This window comes from Nycticebus coucang, chromosome 9, assembly GCF_027406575.1.
Source record: "Nycticebus coucang isolate mNycCou1 chromosome 9, mNycCou1.pri, whole genome shotgun sequence".
Taxonomy (NCBI): Eukaryota; Metazoa; Chordata; class Mammalia; order Primates; family Lorisidae; genus Nycticebus; species Nycticebus coucang.
In genome coordinates, this window is record NC_069788.1 from 41857264 (window position 1) to 41872245 (window position 14982).

The window sequence follows — 14982 nt, forward strand, 5'->3', positions numbered from 1 at the left end:
CGGGACTCCAGCTCTGGAGCCGGAAAGACAGGAGCCCCTGGGGAGCTTGGGGGCTCCTTAGGTCCTGGGGGGAGGCAGGCTGGGGAGGGGTGCGAGCTGAGGAGAGTATGGGGTGTCCTGGAGGGAGATCTGGCCGAGGGGTTCTGCGGGCAAACCTGTTGGCAACCTGTGGGTGGCAGCAAGGGCAGGAGCTCTAAGCGACCCTCTCAGCTTGCGACTCAGCCAGCTGCTCTGACAGTGACCCCTGCGCGGGACCCCGGTAGAGGCCCAGAAGGCCTGGAAAGGGGCGGGGGCTCGGCCGGGGGGCGTGGGGACTCCGGAGCCTGCCAGACAGCGCTGCAGACCGACTGCAGGCGGCCCAGGACGCGCGTCTGCAAGACCCTAGGAACCGCAGGCAGCCCGGCCTTTCCCTGGGATCCTCGCTTCAGTCCCGCCTCCCCAAAGTACAAAACATGTGCGAAGTGTGCAGAACCCTGCTGGCTTGGGTTCCCGAAGCGAGCCGCCGTGCCTACCCCGCGAGCGTGCCGGGATCGGTGCACCCAGCTCGGGCAGCCAGTCTGGGTGTGCAAGGGCGGGCGCAGAGCGAGCGGCTACAGAGCCCACGCGAAACCCAAGTCCCTCCGCCACTGTCCTCGGGATAGATGGATCCATTTCTGCTTTCTGACATTTTCCTGCGGTGGGGGCTGCGGGGGGAGCGAGAGAAGGAGAGACAGAGATGGGGAGAAGAGGGGGAGGAAGAGAGGGAGAGAGAGAGAAGAAAGCAGGCAGTCGGCTTCCCCCAGCCCTGTTTTGTTTTCTCTAATTGGTCCTGGGGGAGGCGAAGAAATTGGACAGAGGCTGGGCTGGGCGAGCTGGGCTGCCTTTAATTGGCTCCTTTTTTTAACTGGAGGGGAATCAAACAGGAGAGGGAGCGACAAAGGGTGGGAGAGCGAGAGACCGAACGAGGAGACGCGAGGAGGAGGGAGGCGGGAGGAGAGAGGAGGGAGGGAGGCGGGAAGAGCGCGGAATGAAAAGCTCCGAGGGGCGAAAAAGCAGCACAGCAAAGCCCAAGTTGCCGAGCGAGCGGAGCGCTCCCGCGGCCCGGAGCCCGGCCCGGCCCCGCCCGCTCGGGGCCCCCACCGTCCGAGGCCGCCGGGCGGGGGCGGGGACGACCAACTTGGGGCGCGGCGCAGTCCTGCTCTCCGGAGAGATCGGAGCCCGGGAACGCCGCGGCGGCGGCCAGACGGCGGGAGCGGAGCGCGGAGAGCGGAGGCGGTGAGCGGCGCTAGTGCCGCAGCCCCGGCCTCTGCGAGAGCGCGAATATTTTTCAAACGACTCAAACTTTCCTTCTTTCCCCGCCTTCTGGGGCCCGTGGTGCCTGGAATTGCTCGCCAGAATCCCGCGGGGCACTGGGCTGCGATCCCTCCCCCGGGTTTGTCGGCAGCTCGGCTAACTTCGCGGACCCGAGGACCGGTGGCACTAGCCCCTCGGCGGAACCCAGCCCGCGCTGCTCCCTGGCTCGGGAGGGCCGGGGCCGGAGCTCCTTCGCCGCCGGGAGAGCGCCGGACCGGCCCCCTTGGGTCGCGCGGAAGAGCCCTCCGCGCCCTCCAGGACTGGGAACCGCGGATTAACCCGAGCGGAGCCCGGGACTCCCCGCCCCCGCTCCGCGGGGGGGCGGGCGACCCCAGGGCAGGGAAACGACAAGTTTGTCAGTCATCTGTGGCCTATTGGATCCGAGCGCCGCGGCCGCGGCAGGGAGGTCCCCGGTGCCCAGCATCCTGTGCGGACAGCCCTGGGGAACAGGGACGGCTCGGCAGTCCGGCTCCTTGGGCCAGGGCGCTGGCCGCTGCGCTGGGCGCGCGGAGGCGTTCGGGGCCAGGTCAGCGCCCCCTGCGTCCCCACGCGGGCAGCGGCCCAGCCAGTGGAGAATCCCGGGTCGCTACCGCCGCCTCTTCAGCTTCCTAGTCTCCGTGGCTGCCGCTGCTCTCTTTGCCTCCTCTCAGGCAAAGCGGGGGGAAAACAGGGGCGTCGCAGGGCCTGGGCGGATGAGCCCCCGGCCGCCTCTTGGGCTGCGCCGCCTCGCGGGGATGAAGCACCGGTGGTGAAGATGGAGGTGACCTGCCTTCTACTTCTGGCGCTGATCCCCTTCCACTGCCGGGGACAAGGGGTCTACGGTAAGAGCCCGCGTCCCGCCCCAAGCTGGCTTAGACCTGCACTGAAACTTTGCAAGAGGCGCAAAGTGCGCGCTGCCGGGGTTTGGTGGAGACCTCGGCTCGGACTCTGGAGTGCTTGCCTACGTCCCCGCCCTCTCCAGGGCGCGAGGAGACAGAGCTAGCTGCTTGGGAACTCAGGGAACTGTGGTAGGGTTTGGCGTGAAGCTGGGAATGTCAGAGGGAGGTACCCACTTTCCCAAACCCTGCTAGGGGCGGGAGTGACTAGGAATCCTTGAGAGCATGCAGTCGGCTCCGGAGACCGGACAAATCCTAGCCCAGAGACTTGCACCGAAACCTGGTTTTCTCTTGGTTTGGCCTCCAGAGGGGAAGCCAAGCGATGCGCGATCCAGAGTTGCGCGCGGCTTGCTGGCGAGCCGGCTTCCAGCGCCGTGGTCGGGAGGCGAGCTCGCCTTCCCCGCGGTCGCTGCGGCTTCGCTTCTTCTGCTCGATTCTTGACAGCGGGAGAGGATGCCGGCATCCCCTGGCTCCCGCGCCTGCGACCGTGGCATCTCTTTCGGACCTTTCCTGAGGCAGTTCTTCCTGTCCCTAGTTCCAGCTACAAACCCCTAGCCCATCTTCCTTCTCCATGCGCTCACATACAAACACATTCAGCCACCATCCTCTGGAAACGCGAACACCGCACGCACCCATCGGGCTACGTGTCCAAACTCTGCCTGCTGCCTGGCAGCTTTGCTCCTGCCTCCGCACGCCTCGCTGTCTCACGCCGGGGTGGGGTGGGGGAACTCTGGTTACCCCTTCACCTTCCCAAGTCGTGGGTTTTCCCATGGAAGGCCCCACAGGCAGGCATCATCCCGTCAGGGTCAACGAGGCTCACCTCCCGCAGTGCCTTCACCCTACAGCACAGAAAGTCAGCCCGAGGGCCCAATGGCCTCTACTTTGCCTCCTGACCGCAGGGTGGTTTTATAGGTTTTTGTAGTATGATATGTAGCTGGGGTGAGTGGGATTCTTTCTCCCTTTTTTCCTGAGGCTGAGGGCCTAATGATTTCCCTTTAGATCAGGGAAGAGTTTGACCTAGTCCATGTGGGGTGGCAGAGGCACTATGTCCCTTGCTTCCAGCCTCAGGTGCTGGTGCTAAATGCTTCCTTCTGGAGGTATCTGGCCTGTCTGCCTGTGCCAGGCAAGAGGAAGGGGGTGTTCTGAGGGGTGTCTGGGAAGTGACATGCTCTTGGCCCTACACTGCTAGCTGGCTTGGGCTTAATTCTCTGGTGAGGCTGGCCCAGGCAGCTGGCCAAACTCTGCTTTTTAATTAGTTTGTGTGTCTCTTACTGCCTGGCCCCTCACATAGGCCAGAAAAGGCAGGAAGGAGAAAGAACACAGCAGGGTCTGGGCAAAGCAGAGTTTCAGGGAGGAGGCCTGGGCAGGCCCTGGAGGCTGTAGCCTCCATAGAGCAGTGATCTTCTTTCTCCCCAAAAGTTCCCTAAGCTCCACTGCTTCCTTAGAGCGGCCCTAAGAGGGACACTGCTGAGGCCCTGGAAAGTGGTGGAGAATCCTCACTGTGTGCTGCTGGCCTCCACTCTACCCCTTCCTCCACATACTGGGCAGACTGGGCAAACCCATCTCCTGCTTATCCCTGTCCTCCATCCTTTCTAGCTTCTCCATCCTTCTCCAGGCTGCACGGGGCCCAATCTTGAGGAGGCTTCTCTGGGCCAAGCCTAGAAACCCCAGCAGAAAGAGTGAGGTTGGGAGACAATCTCTGTGGACCCTCATTTCAGAGTACTCTGGGGCCAGGATTCAGCCAGAGGCTCACCTGTAACCTTTTCTCTCTGTATTTTGTCCCCTCCTGCTTGCACCTGGGTAAATCCAAGAGGGCTGGAAATGCTGGGGCTGATTCCTGGACCTCAGATGACATTCTTTCCACCTTTCCTTTAAGAGCTTGGCTCCAGGAAAGGTTTAGGGGCTCTTGGGAGCTGCCAGGGTTGGAAGTCTGTATTGAGGTGATGGGGAGATGGGAAAAATTTAATATGAGGAGGAAGAGGACGTCAAGAGGTCATTGAGTTCCTTGTGACACTAGAAGCTTTGGTCAGATATAGCCAAAAGACTGGGACTTTGTAGGACTGGGACTGGCTTAAAAGAAATGGGGTGGAGAGCCAGAAGTAGTTCTCCCTCCCCACTGGCCTTCATTTTTCTCTACCCCCAAAGCAGATGAAGTAGCTTGAGAAAGAGTAAGGGTAGCATGTAGGGGCCATTGTGCCTGGCACACACCTTGGCAGATATTTGTTGAATGAATGAAGGCCTATGGTTGGGGGGAGGTTGAAGAAAGGCTTTTTGAAATTCTTTCTTTCCAAGAAGTCTCTCTAGGACCGGGCTTGTAGGCAGGGGAGTGGGGTACTCTTTGTGGGTCACTGCTTAGGGATAATCATGGAGTCCTAGGCTAGAAGCCCATTGTTGCACTGGGAGGGAAGCTATAGGTTTCACTCAAGGCACGGAAGAAAAATGTGTGCTCTGGGAAGGGAACCTCTGGCCCTCTACCCCCAGGAGGTAGAGAGAGGGGCTGAAGAGAGGGGCAGATTAATGCAAAAGCTTAATTGAGAAGGCGAGGCACAGCAGGAGGTGGAAGGAAAACCCATTGTCTGCATTTGGCCTGGGCTGTGCAGTTCTGCTGAGGGTGGTAGAAGGCAGGTACCTGTAGTCCTATGCCCTGCTCTGTACTGAGGTCCAGACGCCTGCTGTAAGATGCGTGGTCAGCAATAGGGCTGGGGATGCACTCTTAGTTTGGCCAGGCGGCTTTGTTCTTCTTTGGGGCACAGATGCTGCAACAGCCGAGGGCTGGACCAGATGGTCCATTTGGAGTCAGTCTCCCCTCCCTCCTCGCCTCCCAGATCTCCTGGCCCAGTTTGTTGTCTTCTGGGGTGGATCTTGTAATCTGCTTTCTGGCAGACTGGGGGGCTGAACTGGGGCAATGGCAGTAATGATTGAGGAGGAATAACCTCCATGTGGATAGTGTCCGAGAACACCCCCTCTTCTGTCCTGGCTTACTTTCCTCCTCCTATAGCAGCCAGACTTCCAGCCAGGGGCAAGTTGGTGGGATTACTTTCCCTTACAAAAACACAACAAACCCCTGGATTATTTAATATGCAGAAGTGGGAATTGACATTATCCTTAAGACAGGTTGTTTGCAACTTACTGGTGGAAGTCAAAATATTTCACCAAAGGTGTCATCAGAAACTACTATCCTATGCTAATTTTTGTAGGAACATGAAGACAGATGTTGAATAATTTGACAAGAGCAACATAGCTTACAAAATTATCACCGAGTCAGGTTTTTTTCCCCTCCTCTAGGGAGTGTAGAGAAGGAATTTCAGGAAGTGAGTCTCCCAGTGTCGTCTCCTGAGTTTGATCTGGGTATGAGCACTCGGAATTTTTCACTGGAGTTCCTACTCTCACATGCCTTGAAACTGCTGTCCACATCTGTTTCTTTCTCTGGCGAAGGCATCACATCTAAAACTTTGGTTCCCTCGGGCTAAGAAGACCCTGAGTTTTCTTAATGTCCTTAAGAAGATCCACACTTCTGTCCCTTCTTCCTTCTTGGTAACAGAAATTGCATGAGGGAAAGACAGCACCTTGCGCCTGCAAATGCAAGCCGGTTTTGCTTTGCCTACATCATTCCCTCCCCAAGTTGATGTTGGCCCCAAGCCAGTCTGAGGACTCCCCAAGTCTTTGGTGTCAGGCTGGAGAGTACCTTCTGAGGTTCCGGGTCCTCACGCTGTCCCTTTGTACATTGCAGTCTGGGAATCTGTGCTTCCTGGGTGGGTGGGAGCTCTAGGTGAGGGGAGGAGGTTGGTTGGAGGGGAGTTTATAATACTAGCCAGGAAAGCAAGCACTGTTGAGGGAGTGGGCAGGGATAGCCAGGAGTCCACGTGTAATTGGCCAGGCTTGGCTGTGAGCTGCTGGGGCTGGGGTGGCAAAGCCTCATTTAGAGCCTGGTATTAGCTCTGCTTTGCTGGAACATGGAGGGACAGGTTGGGGGGAACGGGTGGGGGGAGCTCCATAGGGAGAATAGAGGGAGCTAATCACAGCCGCCAAGGCCCAGCAAATGAATGATGCAGGAAATCAATAACCTGGGGGTGGGAGTGGAAATCTGGGCAGTGGTAGCAGCCCCAGCTTCTCTGGCTGCCCAGGAGGCATGGAAGAACCTGGGAGGAGTGAGACAAAAACAGGAATGTGGAGAACACCCCTCCCATCTGCCTCCCTACCCAGCCCTCCTGACTTTCATCTCTTGAGGGCTGGGTTCACGGAGGTTGGCCAGGAGATGCCCCACCCAGTGAACACAGAGGACTGGGAAGATGGAACCTTGGACCTCTCAGTCTTGAAAGAGCCCCACCCCACTTCCTACCTGCCTTTGGACACCTGGGCAGGTCCCAGGTGCTGGGGGTTTGTGTGGGCTGCCCGAGGGCCCTGCCCTGTGTGGCAGGCACTGCTGCTCCAGATGTGGCCAGCAGGGGGAGGGCTTGGCCACCACATTGCTTCTAGCCTTTCCTAGGCTCCCATGGGCCTCACCCTATATGAAGTATGGTCATTATTCTAATCCTTAGGCTGGAGCCAAACCGGACTCCTTAAGGCCTTCTGGAGCTCCAGGCCTCCCTGCACCTCCCATATGCCCGCCTGTGTCTCTGGGCAGCTGCCTGCAGCCAAAGCCACTCTTCCTGTCTTCCCTAGGCCAGAAGAGAGACCTGTGGTGGGACTCAGCTAAGCTTGGGGGCTCTAGCACCTGTAAGACTGTGTGTTGTGGGTACCAAGGGGCTTGTTCCCTTGCAGAGATGCCTCTTTATAACCCCAGGGCATTGCTCCCTTCTGCGTCTTCTCCTCCATCCTCAGAAGACCCTGCTTTGCAGGCATACATCTGCTGGTAGAAGGTTCTAGCACTGCTTAGCTCAAAGGAATGAATCTTCTTTTTTTTAAACAATGAAATCTTATTTTTCCCCAAGTCTATGAGTAACACTATGAGTAACTACTATGAGTAACGTGCTCTTTGCAAAACAATCAAAGAATACATAAAAGTATAAAGAAAGAAAGGGAAGCTCACTTGATGACCTACCATGCATTTGGCAATGGTTCTTTTAGGCATCTTTTTGGGGAGAGAGGAATAAACCTCTTAGGGAGGATTGTTGGTTATAACAACAGTATCTTCTAGGTGTGTTAGTGCCCAGTGCCTTAATGCATTTTCACGCTTCTACAGCTTTTGCCTCCCATGACATTCTGAGAGGCCAGCATGTGGCTGTTGTCACAGATAAGGAAACTGGGGTTCTGAGAGTCTGTGACCTGCTCAAGGTTACACAGCTGGTAAGGAGCAGCTCTAAGTGGAGCTTCTGATTTGGGGGTAAGGAAAGCAGTGCGATATTCCTTTCACTCACCATTCATGAAATATTTGCTGAGTCCACCTTGAGCAAGACCCAATTTTGACCATTGGCAGGGTTCTGAGATGAGTAAGAGGGAAGGGGAGGAGAACTACACATGATGGTTCCTAGAAGATCTTGATAAATACCATAAATACCATGTGGCAAGGGCAGATAAAAAGAATCTGAAGGTGAAGAAATTACTTCCAGGGCCTTGTGAAGGAAGTAGTATTTGAACTGGCCTTGGGAGACAGAAGTAAGGATTGAGGTGGGCATCCCAGGCAGAGGGCACATGGTGGTACAGGCATGGAGGCTAAAGAACCTGGGTGTTGGGGAGCTACTAGTAGGTGGTTCAGGTGGGTTGGAGCATAAGTTGGTAGGGAGTAAAGCAGGGGTCCTCAAACCTTTTAAACATGGGGCCAGTTCACTGTCCCTCAGACCGTGAGAGGGCCAGACTATGTTTTAAAAAAACTGTGAACAAATTCCTATAGCACACTGTACATATTTTATTTTGAAGTAAAAAAATAAAATGGAAACAAATACAATCACACCGCCTCATGTGGCCCACAGGCCGCAGTTTGAGCACCCCTGGAAAGGAATAACAATGAACACGGCTAACACTGACGCCCCTGGCTGAAATCATGAATACGAATTATCTTTAATACTCACCATAACCCCTTGGTGAGGGGTTCAGCAGCCCATTTTACTGATGAGTAAACTGAAGGCTCAGAGCAATGAAGTCCAAGTGCTGATTGCAAAGCCTGTGCTTGAGAGGAGGTGGCTGGAGCCCTGGGTTTGGGAGAAGCTGTCAGGAGGGTGTTGATCAGGGCAATGGGTTGATGTGAGCCACATTTTAGGCTGGGAAACCATGCAGCTGTGTTGGAGGCTGTGCAGGGAGACTGGTCAGTAGGCCTTGCAGATGTCCAGAGGAGCAGGGGAGTGATTGGGAGCCTCATGGATATCTGCAAGAAGTGTGTTCCAGGCAGGAGAACAGCCAGTGCGAAGGTCCTGAGTAGAAGCATGCCTGGGCTGTTTGAGCAACAGAGAGGAGTCCAGTGTGGCTGGAACAGAGTGAGCCAAGGAAGGGAACTAGGAGGTGGGCTCAGCCAGATTGTTTGGAGCCTTAAAGGCTGTGTAAGGACTTTGGATTTTATTCTGACTGAGACAGGGGACCATGGGAGGGTTTTGAGGAGAGATGGTACATGAACTGACACCTTTTACATAGAATTCCCCAGGCTGCCATGTAGAGAATAGTTTGCAGGTGGGTTGAGGGAGAGAGAAGGGAGCCAGTTAGAGGCTGTTGCAAAAGGCAAGAAATGAGATTGTGCCATCATTAGGCACTAAAAGTGGATTGGAAAGAGCTTGGGCAAGGGATAGAGTTGAAAACGGCTCTGAGGTTTAAGAGTTGGGAGACTTGGCACACGGTGATAACAGGTTAAATAAAACAATAGGAAGTCGGACAGGTTTGGGGCAGTGAGGTAGTTAAGAGCCTTACTCTCTGGGTAAGAAACCTGGGTCTGAATCCCAGCTCTGCCCTGCAACAGCTGTTAAGAGTCCAAGAAGTTCCATCTGCTTTATCTAAGCCATGGCTTCTCTACTTGTCAGATGGAGATAATCATACTTCGCCACATGGGCTTATGGGACAGTGCCTAGGAAGCCCTGAGCACATGCCTGCCACTTAGCAAGACCTTAATATATAGTTGTAATGATAATGTGAGTGAGTGCACCTTTGAACTTCATGGGATTCTGGCACTGAGATGTCTGGACAGGCCAGGTGGACATGAGCACTGGTGCTCAGGAGAGAGCAACTTTGAAGAGGTGGATTTTGCACATCTGGATTTATGTCACAGAATGATTTCGGTTGAAACAATGAGGTGAAATAAAATTGCCAAGGACAAGAGAGTGGAGAGAGAGAAGGACTGAGGCTCAGGGCTGCCTGAATAGAGGGGGAAAGGGAGCTCTGGGCAGCTGCAGTGCAGAATGGGGCTCCTCAGGCTTTCCAGTGCCCAGGAACTCCCCTGGGGATCATGTGAAAATGCATGTTCTCAATCAGTAGGTCTGGGTCTGAGCTGAGATTCTGCATTTCTAACAAACTGGGTGATGTTGATGCTGTTGGCCCAGGGATCACACTTTTTTTTTTTTTTTTTTAGAGACAGAGTCTCACTTCGTTGCCCTCGGTAGAGTGCTGTGGCATCATAGTTCACAGCAACCTCCAGCTCCTGGGCTTAGGCGATTCTCTTGCCTCAGCTTCCCAAGTAGCTGGGACTATAGGCGCCCGCCACAACGCCTGGCTATTTTTTTTTTTTTTTTTTTTGTAGAGACAGAGTCTCACTGTACCACCCTCAGGTAGAGTGCCATGGCGTCACACGGCTCACAGCAACCTCTTTACTCTTGGGCTTACGCGATTCTCTTGCCTCAGCCTCCCGAGCAGCTGGGACTACAGGCACCCGCCACAACGCCCGGCTATTTTTTAGTTGCAGTTTGGCCGGGGCTGGGTTTGAACCCGCCACCCTCGGTATATGGGGCTGGCGCCCTACTCACTGAGCCACAGGCGCCGCCCTATTTTTTTGTTGTTGTTGTTGCCGTTTGGCCGGGGCTGGGTTTGAACCTGCCACCCTCAGGTATATGGGGCCAGGCCCTACCCATTGAGCCACAGGCTCCGCCCAAGGGATCACGCTTTTTATAACAAGGGCATAAGGAAGAGGATTGAACTCATATGGGCAGACTTCTGTTGGAGGGCCAGGTGGGCAGCTTGCTGCCTCTGTGGGTCATGACACAGTATGCCTCAGCTCTTTGGGCCTCAGTTGCCCTGTCTGGAAGGCTGGTTTAGGCACACCCACCTCTTGGGATGACAGAGAAGCCCAAGAGTGATAGCACTTTGTAAACTCTAAGGTGAATTATGGGAACTCTGTTTCACAGGAGCAGAGGGGGTGGCAGGCAGATGGCAGGGAGCTCCGGGTGTGGGTGGCATGTGGAAGCAGGAGGTGCCGGCTGCGCTTTTGAGAAATGTGGCAGGCCAGGGAGGGCTGGAATGGCATTTCCCACTACCCGAGCCCAGCCTCTTGCCTGTGAGAGATGGGGGCTTCAGGGGTGGGTGACCTTGATGTGTGGGTGGTGGCAAGGGCAGGTTCGAGGGCGCTGCTTGGCTGGCTTCTAAGGTTCTACCCCAAGCTTCTCTTGGTTCCTTTCCAGTTCCAGCAACTCAGCCGAGATACTTTGATTATCTGGAGGGTTGGAAGCTGTGTAGAGAAGTGGTTCTCGGTCCCAGCACATGTCAGAACCACCTGGAGAGTTTTTTCAACAACAGATGCCTGCCTCCACCCAGGACCTCCTGAATCAGAAACTCTGCAGGTGGCATCAAGGCATCTGTGGTCGTAAGAGCTCTTCAGCTGATGCACAGGCACAGCTGGTGTAGACAGTGCATCCGAATGAGTCAGGCAGAACAGATGTCTTCCCTTGGGCTTCTCCAGGTTTTCCAGGTCACTGCTCAAGCTTAGTTTCAACCAAGCTCATCTGGACCCTGGGGGCTTAAAATAAAATCCTACTTATTATTTTTTAAACTCTGAGCCAGGATACTTTCTACTTTAATGGTGCTAACCAGAAGGTCCAGACCAGGAGCCTGGGAGACTGGCCCTTTTCCTGGCTTCTAACCAAGGGATTTCCACTCCTGAACCTAGAGAGATGGAAAGAGACAGGCGCAGAAATAGTTTTCATTTTTTTAAAAATTTTAATTTTAGAGATAGGGTTTTGCTCTGTCACTGAGGCTAGAGTGCAGTGGCCTGATCATAGCTCACTGCAACCTCCAACTCCTGGGTTTAAGTGATCATCCTCTGCCTTCTGAGTAGCTGGGACTATAGGTGCATGCCACCATGCCCAGCTAATTTTTTTATTTTTATTTTTATAGAGACAGGGTCTTGCTGTGTTGCCCAGGTGGATCTTGAACTCCTGATCTCAAGTGATCTTTCCACCTCTTCAGAGTGCTGGAATTACAGGTGTGAGCCACTGTGCCCAGCTTCTGTTACCTTTTTGAAATGTGGCCCTTTTGTTTGTTCTCTTCTTTGACTAGGAATAAAGTGAAAATTTCAGAGCTGGAGTGCATAGTAGCACTGTCTGAAAGGGTGTTGGGTACTGGCTACAGGGGCGAATGGCACGTGTTCCTAAGTTGCTCACAGCTGAGTGGGAGAAAGCAGTCTTTTTTTTTTTTTTTTAGACAGAGTCTCACTCTGCTGGCCCCAAGTAGAGTGCTGTAACATCATAGATCACAGCAACCTCAGTCTCTAGGGCTCAAGAGAGCCTCTTGCTTCAGTTTCCTGAGTAGTTGGGACTACAGGTGCCTGCCACAATGCCCAACTAGTTTTGTTTTGTTTTTTCTCTATTAAGTAGATACAGGGTCTCACTCTTGCTCAGGCTGGTCTCAAACTCCTAACCTCAAGCATTCAACCTGCCTCGGCCTCTCAGAGTACTAGGATTACAGTCATAAGCCTCTGCGTCCAGCCAGAAAGCAGTCTTTTCTAATGCCCTCATTTTCCAGATGGAGAAGCCAAGGTTCCGAATGAGTGATTTGCCCAAGGCTCTACAGTTAGCGGGTGGTAGAGTCAGGATTTGAACTCGAGCCTGCCTAAAGCCCAACTGAGTGTCCATCTGCTGCCCCAAGTGTGAGGTTCCTGAGGACATTACTTAGCAAATCTTTGTTCCTCAGCTGTGGTGTGGCTGACAGGTCGGCCATGTAAGAAGCATGAGAACCTCAAGTCCTGTTGCAGGAATTACATTCAGTTGCTAGAATTAAAGACCTGACTACAGAGGCTTAAGCAAATTAAGGTTGAGGAGGGGTACAAGGGTATGTCAAGGAGTGAGTTCAGCTGCCTTAAGTGACCCAGAAACTGAGTTTTAAGCTTCATTACAGTAAGAGACTGAGACCAGAGACAGCAAGAAGGTCACACAGCAATTAGGTGCCAAGGCGAAGTTAAAAACCATGTTAAAGGACTATCAATCTGGATCTTTTTCATTCTTCTATATCACCTCCCAGTCTTAGAAAGGCCAGGGCATGTCTACATGGTGTTCATTTTGTGCCTACAGCTCTGTAATCCTTTCCCCAACCCTGTCAACCTCATTTATTACCCCAGATCTGATTGCATCTAGGGCTCACTCTGGGTTCAGGAGTCTGGTTAGATGTTAGAAGCCCATAATGGAAATATTGGGAAGGCCCCCTTGTTAGTGGGAAGGTGATACTACCTGGTAGTGTGAACTGCAGGTTGCTGCCAGTCTCCACCAGGTCTTGTCACAATGCCTGCCAGTTCCACTTTAGAGTTATTAGCAATTTATCCAGCAGAACCGCCACTACTTCCAGAAGTTCACTCTGGGAATAACCGGCAGCCCTAAGCCTTCTCCCTATGGTTCAGGCTGGTTGATCACATGAGTTGGGCCTTGAATCATGGTATTCAGGTAAGGAGGTTTCCAGGGGAGTGATGAGTGGAGGTAGAGGATGATGCTAGGTTATATATGTGTGTGGGGTTGTTAAGCAATAATGTGGGCTCTGGCTTGTGGCTATGTGAGAGATTTGATAGTGACACCATGGACAGTTAAAACTCGCTTGGATTCAGGGTCTTAATTTTGGTGCCCCCAGAAACAGACCCTGAAATAATTAGCTGGGTACTGTAGTTTATTTGGGAGGTAAGTCCTGGAAGCTCTGGTAGAGGAATGCAGAAGTGAGACAGGCCAAGGGAACCAGTCAGATGTGCCTCACCAAGCCGGTTATCAGTGTCCCATGGGGTCACTCTGGGACACTGAGTGAAACACACACTTCATAGTTATCCCAGCATGGAGTGAGGGAGCTGGGGCATGTGTACGCCCACTCCCATCTGTTACTGGGTAAGGGCTGCTCTGGGGAGTGGGAATTTCCTGGTACTTCTAACCGGCTGTGCACACAGGTAGCGAGAGCTGCAGCAGCAGAGACAGCCCTCAGGCAGAGAGGTGCACCCAGGCCCTGGCAGCTGGGGGCTGCCTGGCGGTGAGAGAAGGAGTGGTGAGAAGATAGGGTGTGTGTGGCACTGACAGCCTGAACCACATTTCACCTAAGCCAGGCCAGCCTGCTTTGCAGAGGTCTTTGTTCTTAGGGCTCTTGTCCTAAGCTGCATGTAGAAGCCCTGATCCCAGGCTGAAAACTCTGCCCTGTGGCCACCAGACCTGGGAGCTGCTCACTGACTTCCTTGCATCCTGTGACTGGAACCCTAGTGTGTCAATTTCCCCAAGACCTTCCCTGGAGGATTAAGGGGTCCTCATGCCCATGGAGGACAGGGTTGGGGATCAACCAGGAACATGTAGAGTCCTTTGGTCATTGCCATGAGAGGCACGATCGTTTGTTCTTCACCCTGCTGAATTCAAAACTAACAGAGAGGTGGGACAGTCTCTGAGACTGGAGGACTGTTCCTTCTGTCTGAAGGCAGGATTCTGTGTGAGAGCATTGTTGGGGATTAGAGGTGGGTAATAATGTCAATTGAATTATTGGGTTTGGCTGACCTCCGATAATGCATTCTGTCCAGTTTCCCTCAGAAACCAAGCCATCTCCCATGGGCCATGACAAGAATGGCCTGTGTCCCTGCATGTTCCTGAGCCTTATGAGTCCAGCTCAGCAGCACCATTGTATATTTCTGTCTCCTCACTACCAACTGGAACTTGAGATTAATTAATCAATTCAATGTTTATTGAACACCTCCTATGTGCCAGACTCTGTTCTAGGTACTGAGAATAAGCAGAGAGCAAGACAAAGAGATGATCTAGACTCATAAAGTGACAGAGCCAGGAGGGGGTCTTGGGGGTAAATCTAATCATTTGTCAGAAGAGAACCCTGAATCTCAGAGAGGGCAAGAGAAGTCTTCAGGCCACACAGCAAAGAGGGGGCCCAGTTTGGAATCATAGAAAGTTGGAGGTAATGGGCTTAGAGGTTACCTGGTCCTACTTGTACAGTTTTGAGAGACAGAAACCAGCAGCCAGAGGCGAAGGGGTCTTACCAAGCTCATGACACTGCTTTACCTACCAGTGAACACAGCTTCCTCTCCCATGTCTAAACAGATCTGGAATCTAATGTGCTGAGAGGGGTGTGAGTGTGTGATGAGGGTTGGGGCAGCAGCAGGAGACATAAGTGACTTTCTTCCGATCAAGCCACCTCCTAGGAGGAGCTCACTGCTGAGGGATGCCCTGATGTCCTGTAGTACCAGAGTACCCCTGTGTGGCTCTCTCTCTCCTGGGGAGCTGAGGGACCAGGGCTGTGAGACACACTGGGATGAGGGTGGGCTGCATTCCCCGCTGTCTGCTCTCCCCGTTCTGTTAGAAATCAGTTGGAGATCAGTGTGTCTGTGTGTAGACCATTGGCATGAAGTAACTGCTCTTACTGGGTATCTCAGTGGAATTAAAGAATGTCCCCTGGTTCTCTTTGCCTG

The 14982-nt window shown here is 53.6% G+C and overlaps 1 protein-coding gene across 4 annotated transcripts in view; it reads left to right on the forward strand.

Annotated features, from left to right (window-relative positions):
* The first annotated feature begins 1055 nt into the window (after positions 1-1055).
* The window catches only part of MDGA1 (MAM domain containing glycosylphosphatidylinositol anchor 1), a 54076-nt gene continuing 40149 nt past the window's right edge, over positions 1056-14982 (forward strand). For all 4 annotated transcript variants that reach the window (XM_053603375.1, XM_053603373.1, XM_053603374.1 and 1 more), the window contains exon 1: positions 1056-2153. In XM_053603375.1, coding sequence (XP_053459350.1) covers positions 2087-2153 — 67 coding nt within the window. In that variant the 5' untranslated portion in view covers positions 1056-2086. The remainder of the gene's footprint in view (positions 2154-14982) is intronic.